The sequence below is a fragment of the Otolemur garnettii genome, unplaced genomic scaffold (assembly GCF_000181295.1).
Source record: "Otolemur garnettii isolate 467f Iridium unplaced genomic scaffold, OtoGar3 scaffold00090, whole genome shotgun sequence".
Taxonomy (NCBI): domain Eukaryota; kingdom Metazoa; phylum Chordata; class Mammalia; order Primates; family Galagidae; genus Otolemur; species Otolemur garnettii.
The window spans coordinates 4,229,576-4,246,828 of record NW_003852485.1 but is presented as its reverse complement, the minus strand read 5'-3'; the positions used below and the strand labels follow the sequence as shown (position 1 = coordinate 4,246,828).

Sequence of the window (17,253 nt, the reverse complement as noted above, 5' to 3'; positions counted from 1 at the left end):
GTATAAATGTCTTAACACAGTAAATAAGTAAGTGAGGTGAACGTTATGTTAACCAGCTTGATGTAAACACTCCAAATTGTATATTAAATCAGCACGTTATACCACATAAATGCATTGATGTACTCAGTTATGATTTAATAAGAAAAAATAATAAAATGCAACACTAGGATAACAAATGATCCAATTTAAAACTGGCAAAAGAATACGAACAGATACCTCAAAGAGTATATAGCACAGTAGCTAATAAGGACATAAAAAGATGCTCAACATCGTCTGTCCTTAGGGAACTGCAAATTAAAATGATGAGTCACCGCTATACATTTATTAGAATGACTAAATCCAGAAAAACAGGCAGCGCCAACTTCTGGTGGGGATATGGAACAGCAGGCACTCTTCTTCATTGCTAGAGAAAGTGCAAGATGCTGTAGCCACTTTGGAAGAGAGTTTAGCACTTTCTTACAAAATAAACCTAGTCTTATCATATGATCCAACAATTAGACTACTAGGTATTTCACTAACTAATTTGAAAACGTAACTCCTTGGAAACTTAAGTCAGCACAAATACTGGCATGTGAATATTCATAACCACCAGAAACTGGAAGCAACCAAGATGTCCTTCAATAGGTGAATGGATAAGTAAACTGTGGTCTACCCATATGATGAAATATGATTCAATGATAAAAAGAAATGAATCTTAAATGCTTGTTTCTAAGTGAAAAAAATAACTTCGAAAGGCTGCATACTGTATAATTCCAATTACATGATATTCTGGGAAAAAACTAATGGAGATGATAACATCTGTGTAGATAGGAGTTCAGTGTGAGGGGTTGACAAGGTAAAGCATAGGGGATTTTTTAGGCTGTAGAACCTATGCTATAGGATTCTATAATGGTGATTATGAAACATTAAGTTGTTTTTAAAAGTTATAGAACTTTATAGTAAAAAGAGGTAATGTACACAGATTTTTAAAATATCTTTTGTGAAGTTTTGGGATTCCAGGGTAAAATATAGACTATTTCAAGAATATCTAAATACGTTACAAATGTACAAAACGACTTCAGCCAAGGAGGTGGGGTAATAACATGCTAACCTAAGTAATGTTGGAAATGAGTCTATAAGACTACAAGCAATAAGAACAGTGAGCTAGTTGATCAAGTTGTTCCCCATGATAGTACAGATTAACAACAGTCTTGAAAATGCTATTCATGTATATTGATATTGAATAATTAAGTTTACACACATATTTCTCACGTGTTCTTTCTACTAAGAGGGTCTAGAAACAATCACACCCCCAGGAGCAACAGACATGGCTAGTGCCTCGGGCTTGGTTTCTATATCATTCTCCAATAAAAGGAACCTGGACTCCTTGGAGAAATAGTTGATTCCAGGATTGGGGTAGAAGATATTAAAGATGAACCTGGAGCCTCTTATAATGCCCCAAAGAAAGAAAGTGCTAAAAAAAGAAACACAAAAAATTTTTTAAAATGCACACAACCATGGAGTATATAAAACGGATACAGGTGTCAACCAGAAAACTTCCAATGGCAAAAGATGCAACAATTTGAGCAAGAAAACAAAGAAAATGTCATTGGATTATAATTCGAAGTATAAAATTAATAACCATTCTGATATAAATAAATAAACAAAAGTAAATAGAATAAGTAAATAAATAAGTAAATGAATAAGTAAATAAAATAGGGAGAATGGAAACATCCCATTTAAATAGGGCTGTACCTGTCAGTGGGTGGGGCACCAGCCCCATATACCGAGGGTGGTGGGTTCGAACTTGGCCCTGGCCAAACCGCAACAAAAAATAACCAGGCATTGTGGTGGGCACCTCCAGCTACTCAGGAGGCTGAGACAAGAGAATCGCCTAAGCCCAAGAGTTGAGGTTGCTGTGAGCTGTGTCGCCACAGCACTTTACTAAGGGCCATAAAATGAGACTCTATCTCTTAAAAAAAAAGAAAAAGAACTTCAAATAATTTTTGTACATACTCTGCCCTTAAGCAGATCACAACTGCCTCTTCCTTAAGTGGGGGCTGCACACAATGACTTTATTATGGAAAGGGAAGCAAAAGGGTAAATTTACAATGGAGAGGCCTAACAAACACTACCTGAAGGCAGGTGAGAAGAGTAAACTTCAGGAGTGATAAGTCATAGTGATAAGTATATGTGCTTGGCATGATGTGATAATAATAATACTGACTTCTGTAGTCTTCCCCCCCAAATTCCTAAACCCAATATAATCATAAGGAAAAACATTTGGCCAATTCCATTTGAAAGGCATTCTGCAAAAGACCTGACTAGTGCTCCTCAAAACCGTTGAGATCATCAAAAATAAGGAAAGTCTGAGAAATTGCACAAGTAAGAGGAGCCGAAAGAGACCTAACTACTAAATGTGATGTGTACCCTGTATGGTATCCTGGAACAGAAAGAGAACAGTGGAAAAAACTAAAGAACTCTGAATGAAGTATGGGGTTCAGTTAATAATAATATACCAATATTAGAAATTGGACATGGGATATATGTGAAGTCTGTATTATCTTCACAATTTTTCTGTAAATCTCAGATTGTTCTAAAATATAAATTTCATTTTATTACATTCTACACAACACCTTTGACTGTTTTCTGGCTTCTCATTTTTAATTATCGATCCTCACTGCTTTGTAAAGGGTAGAATATTGATGGTGCCATGGCCAAGAGTATGTGACTTCGAGCTCTCTGCCCTTCTAAATGTCTGTTATTCTGACTCCTTTGCACCTACGTTTTCTATTGGTTTTCCTAATACATTTAATCTGATAAGTTTCACTAACAATAACCTACAATATTCTAGAAATGAAAAAAGATAACTTACCGCAGCAGCTCTTGGTTTTGAAAATTCCTAAAAATCCAGTTGCTCTAGTTTCTATGCTAACACGACCTCCATCCTCTGTCCCACAGCCAGTGTCCAGAAGGGTACATCTGTGTGAAGGCTGGTCGAAACCCCAACTATGGCTACACAAGCTTTGACACCTTTAGCTGGGCTTTCTTGTCTCTATTTCGACTCATGACTCAAGACTATTGGGAAAATCTTTACCAGTTGGTAAGATCCAAATTAGTGTGCTCAGGATTTATTTTTATGATCACATATGAAATGACAAGTGCGGATACTTACAACACTCTGCAGGACAGAGTAGCTAGAATCCTAATTGATAGACGAGAGAGAAGTTTGTTTCATGAAAGGCATTCTGCTAGAGGCTATAGGGGATGCAAAGAACGTTCACAACTTTGAGGAATTATAATCCAGTTGTGAAGATAAAAACAACGTGTTAAAAGATTTTTGAAATCAATTATATACAAGTTTCAAACTAAAGCTATAATTAATTGAGTCTAGAAGAGAGAGAGAGAAAGATATCTCCAGATGGCATGGAGAACGGACTACCATGTAAGTGGAACTCCATGGGCAGGAAGCAAAGAAAGATATGGTGCTCTCACTTGTAATTTTGCCTGACATTATGCACCTTGATAAAAATATTTTAGTGAGGCTCAAATATATATCTAATATATACTATTTGAAACATGTTTATATCAAATAACACTGTAGTCAAGCTTTAAATAATTTTATTGTTTTTGTATATTGAACATTTTAACACCAAAAATATCTCGATAGAAATAAATTAGATATTAAAAAGCATCAGTTTCAGCTCAGTACCCGTAGCACAGTGGTTATGGCACCAGCCACATACACCAAGACCGGTGAGTTTAAACCCAGCCCAGGCCAGCTAAACAACAATGATAACTGCAACAAAAAAATAGCCGGGCATTGTGGCTGGTGCCTGTAGTCCCAGCTACTTGGGAGACTGAAGCAAGAAAATCTCTTAAACCCAAGAGTTTGAGGTTGCTGTGGGCTATGACACCATGGCATTCTACTGAGGGCGACTTTGTCGCAAAAAAAAAAAAAAAAAAAAGTAGCATCAGTTTCCTGACTAACTTTGGTAATCAGGTCAGACCATTATTCTAAAATATTCACGGAATTATTCCTTTTTGTTCCCTAGACGTTACGTGCTGCTGGAAAAACGTACATGATATTTTTTGTCCTGGTTATTTTCTTGGGTTCTTTTTATTTGGTGAATCTAATCCTGGCTGTGGTGGCCATGGCCTATGAGGAGCAGAACCAGGCCACCTTGGAAGAGGCAGAACAGAAAGAGGCTGAATTTCAGCAGATGCTTGAACAGCTCAAAAAGCAACAGGAAGAAGCTCAGGTACTGGGTGTTGATAACAAAGGCTTATTATTATTTCTTGTTTCTGGGTAGCAATATTGTTCTACCATTGAGGTCAAATTGGAATTGGCTTTTCATTTTGTCTTCAAGCATTGTCATTAGAAGAGAAAGCTATTCAAACTCAAAATTGTTTCTGAAGTTGTGATAAAAAGAACTTTTCAGACATTATATATAAAGAAATCAGCTGGGTAGAAAACAGGTGGGCCTAGAACACATCAGGAATAAGGTTTACTAGGCAATCATCTTATGGAAACTAAGGGGAAAATTAATTTTTAGTTTAATTTAAAAAAGAAATATAGCTGACATTTCCAACTGTTCATGTTTCACTTTTAATTATGACATTGAGATTTTATTCTAAAGTTAATTGATCTCCAATGTTAACAAAAATGCTTTATAGCTTTGGTGAGCCATTCTTTGAGATTTCTGTAGTACAAAAGGTATTTGTGGAAGCCCATGTCCGGATGTCAGGGTGGTATCTGAAATATGGGGCCTTCATGTATTAAGAAGAGAGGGAAGCACAGTAGTGCATTAAAAGAGGAAAAAACTCCATAAATTCAAAGGTGACGATCTTGGAACGACATATAACAATCTAATTCATAGCATTTTATTTCCTCTATATTTGTCAATATTTGTATGGTCAGCCATTTTAACTGTAGTCATTCTAAGAAGTATGTCTCTGCTGCTTTAGTTCTCATTTTTCCTAATTACTAATAAAGTTCAGCATTCATTTCTAAGTGGCTTCTTTTATGAAGTGACATTTCAAATCTTTTGCCCATGTTTTAAGTTTTTTTTTTTTATTCTTGAAACTTGAGTGGGGTTTATTTGTATTCAAAGTGTGAGCTCTTTATCATATATATGCCTTACAAATATTATCTCCCATCTGAGACATACCTTTTTGTTTTCCTAATAATATGATTTAAAAGCAATACTTTTTAAATTCTAACGAAGTACAGTTTGTAAAATTTATTATTTTTTTGGCTTTTTAAAAAAAAATCATGCTTTTGGTGTTACATCTGAGAAGTTTTTGCCAAACCAACACCAGAAAGATTTTCTCCTATATTGTCTTCTAATGTTGTATAGTTTTGTTTCTCCTATATTGTCTTCTAATGTTGTATAGTTTTTGTTTTACATTTGGGTCTGTGACCTGTTTTAAGTTCATTTTTGTGTAAAATATGAGTAATGTGATGAGATTCACTTTGATGTGTGTATGATTATGTATGTATCTAATTATTCCAGCACCATTTGTTAAACAAAATACTCTTTCTCCACTAAATTTCCTTTAAACCTTTGTCAAAAATCAGTTATCTGTGTGTGTGTGTGTGTGTGTGTGTGTCCATTTCTGGCCTCTATTCTGTTCAGTTGATTTATCTGTCTCTTTACACCAATATTGTAGTTTACAAGACTTGAAATCTGATCATGTAGCTCATTAACTTTATTTTGTTCTGTTTTTCAAAGTTGTTTTAGCTATTCTAGGTCCTCTTTAGCTCCGTATGACTTTTAGAATCAGTTCGTGAATTTCAGTCTGGATGGTTTTTATTGCTGTGGGTTCAAGTTTATCATGTCTTCTGTAGCATCTGTAATCTTCCATTAATCTCATCCAGTAACATTTTCATCCTAGACATTATGGTTTTTATATCTACTAGCTTGACCTGCCTCTTTTTAATACATTGCCCATCTCTCTAATTAACATTTTGAACATGCACAATGCAGTAATAACAGCTGTTTAGATCCTTGTCTGCTGATTCTACCATGTGTGTTGGTTCTTGGCCAATTTTGATTAATTTTTCTCTTTATTATAGGTAATCTATTCCTGTTTTTCTTATATTCCTGACAATCTTCGGTTGAATTCCAGACATTGTCAATTTTATATTTTAGGGTACTGGATATTTTTGTAGTCCTATAAAAATTATTGATCTTTATTTTGGGGCACAGTGGATTATTTTTTATCTTCCAATATTTTAAGATTTTTTTCAGTAAGATCAGAGCAGCATTTAGTTTAAGGTAACTTATTCCCCAATGTTGAATGAAGACCCTTCCAAATACTCTCCCCAGTTCCCACTTAAAATGAAGTCCCTTCCAGGTGTAGCCATTAGGAACAGGCAACATATTAGCACAGTATGCATGTTGGGTCCTGTTCCCTCTAATCCTCAGGTGGCTTCCTAACATACAAGTCTGATAAATATTCTTCTCAATACTCAAAAGGGGTCCTTAGATGACCTGCAGAGTTTTCTCTCTGTTCACTGTTTCCACCATGGGACTCTGTCCTGTCAACTACGGCCTCCCTGGTTTCCCTGGCCTCTTAGTTTCATCTCCTCCACTCTGTGTCTAGAGATACTCCCTTTGAACACCATAGTCTGAAAATTCAAGGCCATAAGCTAAGAAAATCGTGGGACTTGCTTTCCTTTTTTCTCTTTTCCTACTGTATCGTGACATTCTGATTAGATATTTGATTTCTTCGAAATCAGTGTTATGTGTATTTTGTCTGTTTTATTGGTTGTTTCAGGAGAGAGGCAATCTGGTCCCTTTTACTCTATGTTGGCCAGAAGCAAAAGTCCAAATAATTTTTTACATACTTTTTTGCAATTTTTTTTAGATGAATGGTTCCAAATACTTGAAGTATTGTTTGAATGACAATATATACTTGGAATTTTTATGTTCAAAATGTGAGTTTTTAACAATTCTGAGTTACTTTAAAGGTATACAACATATAACATTGGTTCTTGGCCAATTTTGATTGATTTTACTTTTATTTGAGGCATTTTTTTGGTGAATATGGATAAATAGCAATGAGTTGCTTAGCTATTTATTGAGCTCAACAATAGACTTGGCATTTGCTGAACATTCTGGCTTTGCTATTTTCATCTTACCACTGACTACAGAATAGTAACAACATGGTTATATTTTATTGAGTTTATAAAGGAAAACTCTAAACAAACTTAGTAATACTTAAAAATCTTGTAAAATATGTGTATGTTCCCTTATGTTTGCCAGAAAGGTCTACTATATTTCCATTCTACAGGAGTTTTATTTCTTACCACTACAAATAATACACACTGGTAAAATAATGAAATAAAATAGCTATGTCTGGGGCAAAACCTTTTTTATTTCAAAGTTTTCAATAAATCTTAAAGGAAATACTATTTATACACTACATGTAATTATATTTTAGAATGCTGAGTTATTGTATTATCATTTATAAAAGCAGACAAAGTATTGTGCTTGAAAATGCTCCTCAGATAACAGGACTAAGTTTGTTATGAAACGCAGCCACTTTCAGGTAAAACATGTCACCAATTAAAAGAGTATAATCTTTTCTAACTTAGGAGTCAAAGTATGCTGTCTAATAAGCATATACGGAATATAACTATCTATATCATGATTATATCAGTTAAAACAAAACAAAACAGTTGTTACTTAATAGTCAGTTATTGGATTCCAGTGACCAAATCATCATGATCAGACTCAGCTTTAGCGTTATACACACAACATTTAAATTGATCCAAGATAAAGCATTTTAATACTGATTGAGATAACACAGTTCCAAATCTGTTTTAGATACTTATTGACAACACAGGATATGATGACCAGTAAATAGGCAGTGTTGAAACAGAAGAGAAAGTTAGAGGCAGATTGAGAGAGGGAGAGAGACAGAACATTTCCAAGGTCATCCACACTGCAGTGAAGCCTAAGTCTTGCTAACCACCTATGACTCTTCCCCAGTTACTGTCTGGCCAATGACTTCATGAAACCTAGCATTTTTATTTAATGTCTGTGAGGGGGCCTCCCAATGCTAGTCATTGTGCAGACATGGAAAAAATGACATGGAGAAGACAAACTCTACAAAGAAATAAGTTTTGTGCCAGATCATCTGAATTGTGTTTAGGTTTTAATTTGTGATCTTCAAATGCTTAACAGTTCCTAGCTTAGCATATTCCATAGCAGTCTGCATCGGTCTATAGAAAAAAGTTTAGGAGCAAGCATTAGGGCAAAATTAGGAATAGTGGCATTTAAGAGCTCTAATATAATGAGGAGGTAGAACTGAAACAGTTAGTTATAGTTCATGTCTTGTAGAATTGAATGCGATTTTAACTGGATTTTATGTGGAAAATGAATGATGAGTCATGTGGTTATATCTTTATGGACATACACATATAGTGAGTTATATAGCCTATTTTGAATCCTACAGAAAATTTATAAGAAAACATTATTCTCTATATAAATATTAAGCACAACTTTGTTATTTGTACAAGAGGAATGTATCAAGTTGACTGTGCAAGTGAGACTATTATCCTAAGTAAGCAGGATGCTGGCAGCATCACTGACTTGGGTATAAACAGGTACACAACATGAGAGATGACAGGAAACATCTGCCTTGGAGGGAATCAGCAAATCACTGGAAGTGGAACAAGTGACAGATTTAAGTTGATGAGTGACACAGAAAATGCGTTGTGTCGGAGGTTACCTTTGTTGCCTTAGAAAACTGTTTTGGTTTTGAGTTATCTGAACGGTATTCAGAATAGGTAGGGAAATCATGTCTTATGCAAAACAAAGTTCGGAAGTGATTTAAATGAACATAAGTTTCAGAATTATGGTAAGGAAATGTGACCACCACTTCCTCTGTTTCTAGGGACAGGAAGGTCAATAAATAACACTGAGTGTTGTGTGTATTCATAGGACATGGAAAGGAGAATTAAGGATTTTATTTGGATAAAAAAAGAATATATTTTCAACAAGTGACTTATATTATGCACCTCCTATGTACTGTGTAATGGTATTTAACTTGCTACAGACATAAATGCTTCATTTATTCACTTTTTAAAATATATAGTCACACTTATAAAGGATCCTTAATATTTATCATCTCTCATCATGGATTACATTAGAAGCGATACTGATCAAGAATTCAAGAAAAAATATCTTGCCATATGATTATAGCAAATTTTTTATATATAAATTCTGATTAGTGTTTCATCTCAGTGCTGAGTGTTGTCTCATATTTGGATTTCCATAATGAATATAGTGCTTGATATCAACAAATATTGGTGTCACCTTTTACATGTTGCGTAGATCAACACGTAAATGGAGTTCTATACCTAGTACCATGGTGCTCTCCCTGAGGTCATTTTCATCCTAGAGAATTCATAGCATAGTACCTTTAGTTTTTAAACCTTTCAAAACAATGTTAGTTAATATGAGATTCAAAAACAGAAGCAACTGAGGAGGATTTGTTTTATCTCAAAAAAGGAGAAACAAAGCTCAAAGTGTTAATGAGAGCATCATTAAGGGATTTTATCTTTATGCCCTCTTGTTGCTGTTATCATGTATAGACTGTTTTGACACATGGTCTTTTATGAGGTCTGAGCATGTCTTGACCTCCCCCTACCTCTACTGCTGTGTCCGAGACAATTGACAGTAATTTTTTTTTTTTTTTTGAGACAGAGTCTCACTTTGTCACCCTGGGTAGAGTGCCATAGGGAGGCATCGTAGCTCACAGCAACCTCAAGTTGCTCAAGTCATTCTCTTAATTCAGCTTCCCAAGTAGCTGAGACTACAGGTGCCCACCCTTACTCTTGCTCAGGCTGGTCTCGAACCAGTGAGCTCAAGGCAATCCACCCGCCTCACCTTTATTCACCAGTCACTTACTGAGTCCTTTTATATCAGGTAATAGAAATACCAGGCACTGCACATATAAATAATGATCCAATTCTTATCTACCTTACAGTTGAGGTGGAAGATAAACAACATGGTAGATAAATTAGGTTTATTTGTATTCAGTAATGATATATGTAAAATGCTTAATTAAGATGCTCATAATAAATTATTTCCACTTCTGTGGTTATGTCTAAAAACAGGAATATACCTAATGCAAACTCAGCTTTGATATGTACCATATTGTTCTTTCATATCCTTCCTACATCATGATGAGATCATTTCCAGTGTAAAAATACTATTCATTTAAACGAAAGTACAGCACACCTTCAAGTTGGCTGGGTTTTGTGAATAGGCTCAGAAACTGCAAATCCTTTAAATTACTTAGTTCTGAAATGTTGAACAAGTTGGAAGACATTCTCAGAGCACCTTGCATGATCATTTCAGGAATTTATTGATTGATATTTTAATCACTGATATCATTTATAGTAATAAAAATAGTTTTTGAACGTTAAAATGTTTTAAACTTAAACTGCTTTATAATAAATTCTCTGGAAATAACATGACCTCAGAGATATGATCCTAAATATAATTCAAATGAAAAACCAGGATAAACTAGCCCAAAAGTCCCCACCACTTCCATTTAGCGGTAAAATGATAAACACTTTAAATGTCTTGAGGCCATAAAAAAGAAAAGAAAAAACCTTTTGTTCCTGATTTAGAGGAGAAAAATACTATGGTGCTGTTCACAGTTGCCCAAGAAGGAAAAATCCTGTTGATGAAACTGGTTAGAGAAAGCAACCACCAAGAGAAGTTTTGCTTTTTAAAGTATAGAAGATACTTCTGAGAAAACAAGTGTCCTCTGAACAGAAGATAACCTCAAGGTAGTTAAAAAGAAAAAGAAGCCAATCAGGAGATACACAAAGCTGGGCTTTCCTCACGTTATGCACAGGCAGCATGTTGCTTTATGCCATTTAAAGTGTAAGGGTGATTATTATTACCATATTCCCCTGAAAATAAGACACTGTCTGATATAAGAAGATACACTAGGGCTTATTTTCAGGGGATACCTTATTTTTATTAAGTATAATACAACAATCTACATTTATTCAAATACAGTTAAGTCATCTTCTTCTGGAACCTGACAGGGGGAGCTGTCCTTGTTGGTGGGGCTGGTGCTAGTGATGCGTGAACTCCTTTCCCCTAGCCGTTCACACGTGCACAATAGGATGCCTGTGACTGCGGTTACCACATGTGTGCAAATGGCTCAGAGAAAGGAGCTGTGGCAGATAAAAGGTATTCCAGTTTTCCTTACCTCTCCCTGCCAAAATGCATAGCATGGCTATGCAGACATGTTGCATAGCCACACCCATGACTAGGTCTTATTATGGGGGTAGGGCTTATATTTAACAAATGCATAGAAATCCTGCTAGGGCTTATTTATTGGGTAGGTCTTATTTTCGGGGGAAACATGGTAAGTAAACTCTTACAATAAGACAGAATGAAAGCATTAGAAGACAAAACGGTGACATTTGTACCATAGTCCACTGTTTCAAAGTTCCATGTTCTAAATAGTGTGTGGCTTTGTTTTACAACAGGCAGTTGCGGCAGCATCAGCTGCGTCAAGAGATTTCAGTGGAATGGGCGGGTTAGGAGAACTCTTGGAAAGTTCTTCAGAAGCATCGAAGTTAAGCTCCAAAAGTGCTAAGGAGTGGAGGAACCGGAGGAAGAAAAGAAGACAGAGGGAACATCTGGAAGGAACCCACAAAGGAGAAGGAGACAGGTTTCCCAAATCTGAATCTGAAGACAGCGTCAGAAGGAGAAGCTTCCTTTTCTCCATGGATGGGAACCGACTGAGTGGCGACAAGAAATTCTGCTCTCCTCATCAGGTAAATGTTCTGGCTTCTCTGTCGTCGTTTTTGCTTTTTAACTGCTACATTTTTTTTTTTGTTCCGTTTTTTTATTTTTTGTTTTCGTTGGGGACCGGGGACTTACCTTTAGTATAGTTATGTAAATTCCTATCATAAACTATCTTTAAAAGAGATTTTCTATTAAACCATTAAAAACTTTTCATCTAAGGTATTCAGCTTTAAACATTTTCAATTTTGAGACCATGCTTCTCTTTTCACTTTTAATACAACCTACTGTCAGATTTTTCAGTTCAGAATCTCTTGTTTATGTTTTTCCTTTTGAGACCTCAGATAAACTTACCTTCCTGGTAAATGGGTTTCTGCCTTTATCTTCTGAGGCTGTGAGTATATCCTATGTATAAATTTTGAAAAGAAATGTCTCTTTGGATTTTGCCATCATCCTTTGATATGAGTACTACACTGTGTTGAGTCTCCATTATTCTGGTTTAGGGTCATGCCACGATACAATAGCATGAAATTGGGACCTAAATGCCCTTTAAGAGAACAGCACTGAAAGTGTTCTGGTTTTGCTCTGGTTTATTGCCAACTACCCGGTTCTTCAGCCATATTTTCAAGTAAAAGAGGAAAAATAAATTTCAACTCTTTGTTGTTCAGTAAATATTATGGTTTAATAAGTTGATATATTTTTTATATTTGCAGAATGTAAAAACAATTAATTATGAAATCTTTGATAAACATAGTTAGAGCTTTGAACACTATTTGGTTCCATTAGAATTTTATGTGCTATGAATTAAAAAGTCTTCTAATCATATTAATCTGAGTCAACATTATATCCTAAAAATACTTTGAGAGATACTCTATTGTTTAATTTAAATTAAAATATCATATATCAAACAAAAGGTATAATACCCTTTTTACAAAGAAAAACATTTTTTAAAGTAGAAGTGATAAACATAAAATTTGATACAGTATTTAGCTCTGAGTTGGGAGGAAGGGGAATCTTTCAGTAATGAATCTTATCAGTAATTATTTATTTTATAATTTATATTTCGTATGGAAATAAAAAATATGTAAAGAAAATATATTAATGATTTAAAACTAGTATTCTTATTTTAGCACAAAATAGACATCAACTCACAAGGCGTTATAAGATTAAAACCATTTTAGATAAAATGGTTTAAAAACCATGTAAGATAATATCAAGAGATTTAATAACTATCTTGAATAATGCAAATATATAATATGATATTATGTCAAGATAACACATTTGGGATTAACTGGAAGATCTGGCAATTCAGTTTCTTAAAGCTTTTTTTTAAACTTAACCTGTCACCCTTGATATTCTGTCATTCTTAAAACTATTAAGGGTTATTAGGATTGGAATATTTGACACTATGACAAACGTTTGCGTGTGTATCTCAACTCTAAACTAGTTCTGTGACCTTGGCAAAGTCACTTGTACTTTGTAATGTTTCTGTAAAATAAGGTAATAATGTCTAATAGAGTTTTGAGGGGCTAAGCAATATATAGAAAATTTATGTTTTTAAGAGACAATGAATTTCAGTTTTAAAAGGGTGAATGCATTCTAAATGAGTGAACAAAACTTTGAGTTGTTTCAATTACTCACAGGTGGATGTGCACAGCAGTGATAATGACACGAACATATTTACTTGAATTTGATGACAGTATTATTTCCTTTGTTATTTTATCATGGTGCTTGGATGAAAACATGTGACTGGTTTATTCAGTAATAAATATTTACTGGTCACCTACTGCAGAGCAGGAATTGTTCTACATGCTGAAAATACCTCAATGAGCCAAAGAGATGTAATTCACTAACTCACGGAACTTTTTCCTAAAGGAGGAGACAGACAATGAGCAAATAAATAAGTTATAGACTGTGCTAGAAGGCCAGAAGTGTAGACAGCAAACAACATAAAGACCTTATGACTCTGTTAGAAGGTGATAGAGCTGTAGGAGAAAAAAATAAAGTAGGAAAAAGGGAAGAGGAACCCTAACAGGAGGTAAGCTTCTAACTAGGGTGGTTTAGGATAGTCTCTCTGTGAACTAGACATTTTGGCAAAGATTTAGAGGCAAAGGAAGGGACTGTCTTACAGAACAGCATTCCAGGATGATGGTAAAGAAAGCACAAGGCCCTGACAGGGTGGCGTGGCTGAAAAGCTCAAGGAGAGACTGGTGGGCCTGGGTTGCTGGGGTTGAATGAACAACAGAGAGGCAAAAGCAGAGAGAGGTTAGATGGTGGCCAGAGTTTTATACTTAAAACAGAATCAGGGCATACATGGGTCAGGTAGTTCATTGTGTATTTGTGGATAAATAGAGGATAAATAATTTCAAAGATAAAAGAAATAACCTGTAAGCATTCGATCTGCCTGTCTCCGGCAGAGAACATTAATGGAACTCACAAGCAGATATATGCCAGAAGCCTCTCCATGGTGGGAAAGAATCAGTGAAGGGGGTGAGGACAGGAAGCACATGATAGATGGGGAATACTGTTCAGAACAGATGCATCTTCCGAAAATGTCAAAGCAAAGAGCATAGATTATAAGCCTGCTTTCTACTAACATAAATTTTTTAAATGTTATTTTATGTTTATTACGTTATTTGTTTTATTACAATATTTTATTTTAAGGAGATAATACAAGTTAATAGTACCAAAAAAAAGTACTTTAAGGTGTATAATGAAAACGTAAAATGAGAAGTATTGTTAACAAATACTCACTTCATGTATTTTTCCGAAAACATCGTTAAATTCCTCACACCTTCTCCCATCTTGACTGTTCCCAACTCACTCAGAATCCAAGCCCTACATTCAGGATTGTGTCTTACAGGCCCCATTTATTCTATTTTTTCTTTTGTTACTGAAAATTAAGAAAAAGCCTATATTTATCTTCCTGCAACCAGATTAAAAATATAGCATGCCTGAAGCAAGGAAATATGCCTTTCAATCCTCAAATTATAAAAACTGGTTTTCCCTGGAGAAACTGTTGCCACAGCTGTGGGTATTCCCTCCACTCCGCTGCATCTTCTAGGGAGATATTTTTGGTTTATTTTCTCTGAATACTATTTTTGTTATCTTCTTTTTCTGTCTCTGTTGCCTTGAAAGCTGTGCTCACACCCATTATTATACATTCCAAAGAGTGAATAGAAATTTCAAATAAACTCAAAGATCTGGAATGCCTTTGAAAATACCCTGGCATAAAAATATGCAAATTAAAGGCATGTACCAAATACATTATGGATGTACACACTTACCATCTACCATCAACCAATACTGTGTAGGCAGATTTTCAGTTTCCCGAGACAGTTTCTGAACATAGGTATATTAAAGTGATTACACTGAATAAGCCTATGGATCCCTCTGACGGTAGGCTTGGTTCACCTATGTTAAAACCTCCTGAAACAAGTGTGGAAAATTCAGATTCCAGAGTCCTACCCCCTGCTCGCTGAATCCCAATTCCAAAAAGTGGGACATAAAAATATGTATTTGTAACCCTCAGAGTGATTCACATACACACTAAAGTTTCAAAATGCTAGTTCTGAATATAATATTTATAATTTAAACTGAATCTGAAATAAAAGTATTAGCATTCCTTATTGATGAAGGGGTGATTTAATGTCTTCACATGGTCTAATGTTTTGGTCACTTTGCTGAGAAATCAGTCACCTGTGCGGCACTCAGTAGACAGACCTGCTACAAGAATTGAATGTCACATGGACATAGTCTCAGGTTGGACAAGCAGGACGGCTAGTAGCTGCCATGGAGCATCTAACCAAATCAAAGGAGGAGTGTGCTTCTCAATGAGTAACATCTTGCCAGAGTATCACTGAGACGGAGGGCAACAAAGATTATTCTGGTACTTTGCAGTCTGGGAAAAGCCATAAAAATAAAGCTAAAAATGGGCCCTAAGAAAATCAGCATGACCTAATTAGGCAGAGGAACCAAAAATAAATTTGCTAGAGCCTGCCTTTGCTGGGGTTTTTTTCCACTAAGGTTACTTGATTTGGTTTTACACGAAAGCTTAGGAGGAGAAAGGGAGGTCCAGCCAGGCACAGAGGCTCACACCTGCAATCCCAGCACTCTGGGAGGCTAAGGCAGGTGGACTGCCTGAGCTCAGGAGTTTGAGACCAGCCTGAGCAAGAGCAAAACCCTCATCTCTGAAAAATAGCAAGGTGTTGTGGCAGGTGCCTCTAGTCCCAGCAACTTGGGAGGCTGAGGCAAGAGAATCGCTTGAGCCTAGGAGTTTGAGGTTGCTGTCAGCTATGACGCCACAGCACTGTACCAAGGGTGACCAAGTGAGACTCTGTCTCCAAAAAAAAAAAAAAAAAAAAAGAAGGAAGGAAAGAAAGGGAAGGTCCAGGAATGTTTGCTACTAGCCTCTATGTGTGTGCCTATGTATACATACCGATGTAGATTCCCTTAGCTGTGAAGACAGGTAGAGAAGGGAATGAGAGACCAAGGAGAGGACCCTGGGAGGAATTAAACCATTAATTAAACCATTAATGACGAGGGAACAAAACAAACAGAAGAGTGTGTTTCTAAAACCATCTTCAAGATTAGAACAAGCACATAATTATTTGTTGTTGCTAGTTTAAAATCCATTCAGAATGCGATAGTAAGAGCGTTAAGCTATATGATCATTTTCAGGTACTAGAAAACAGTTTACTGGATTTATATAGGAATGTCTGTAATAAAAAAAATTTTGAATCTCCTAGTTCTCTTTAGTGTAATTAACATGAATTTAGAAGAAGAAACGTTCTTCTACATCATCTTCTTTGGTGAAGTCATGTTCTCTGCCATGCTTTTTAAAGCTTATGTTAAATTTTAAATAAGAATAGTGATTTATGAGACAGCTTAGGAATCTTCTGTGTTGTGTTTGCTATGACATATACTCTCACGAATAAGGTGACTCACTCGTTGCCATTTGGAAAACTGTTAGCAAATTGAGAAGACAACATCACAGGTAAGTTTCGTGACCTTCTCATGTGGATAGAGACAAACAGTTCCAGAGAAAGAATAAACTCATTTCCTGTCAGAATCCAAAAGAAGAGAATGGAAAAATAATACTTTTTAAAAATCAATTAACCAGAAGTAAAATATTATCTAGAAATATTTTATATTTGAGCCAATCCTCTCACTTGAGCCAAAACTTGTTGTCCAGGTTGCATGCCCTTCAGCGCACAGCATTGAGAAGAGGAAGCCGTGTGCTAGTTGTTTAAGCACCACTCCCACCAAAGAATTATTTGTCCCCTCCTGCATCCGGTCCCTCCACTCTAGCACTAGGGTAACTCCATCAACCTAACAATATGGAAGTGAAAATTAAATGGAGTGGTTGTGTATACCTAGTAAATAGCAAATAGCAGGATTCTTAGTCAGAAAAATACTCTTTATACTTAAAATTGCTTTAATAAAAATATCAAAACATGTGTGTCCTCTACATAAAAGCAAGAGTCTT

General features: G+C 35.5%; 1 protein-coding gene across 1 annotated transcript in view; it reads left to right on the top strand.

Annotated features, from left to right (window-relative positions):
* SCN3A (sodium voltage-gated channel alpha subunit 3) overlaps positions 1–17,253 on the top strand; it is an 82,591-nt gene that overhangs the window by 16,068 nt on the left and 49,270 nt on the right. Inside the window, exons 8-10 of the mRNA XM_023516360.1 lie at positions 2,941–3,082; positions 4,035–4,241; positions 11,507–11,797. Coding sequence (XP_023372128.1) covers positions 2,941–3,082; positions 4,035–4,241; positions 11,507–11,797 — 640 coding nt within the window. The remainder of the gene's footprint in view (positions 1–2,940; positions 3,083–4,034; positions 4,242–11,506; positions 11,798–17,253) is intronic.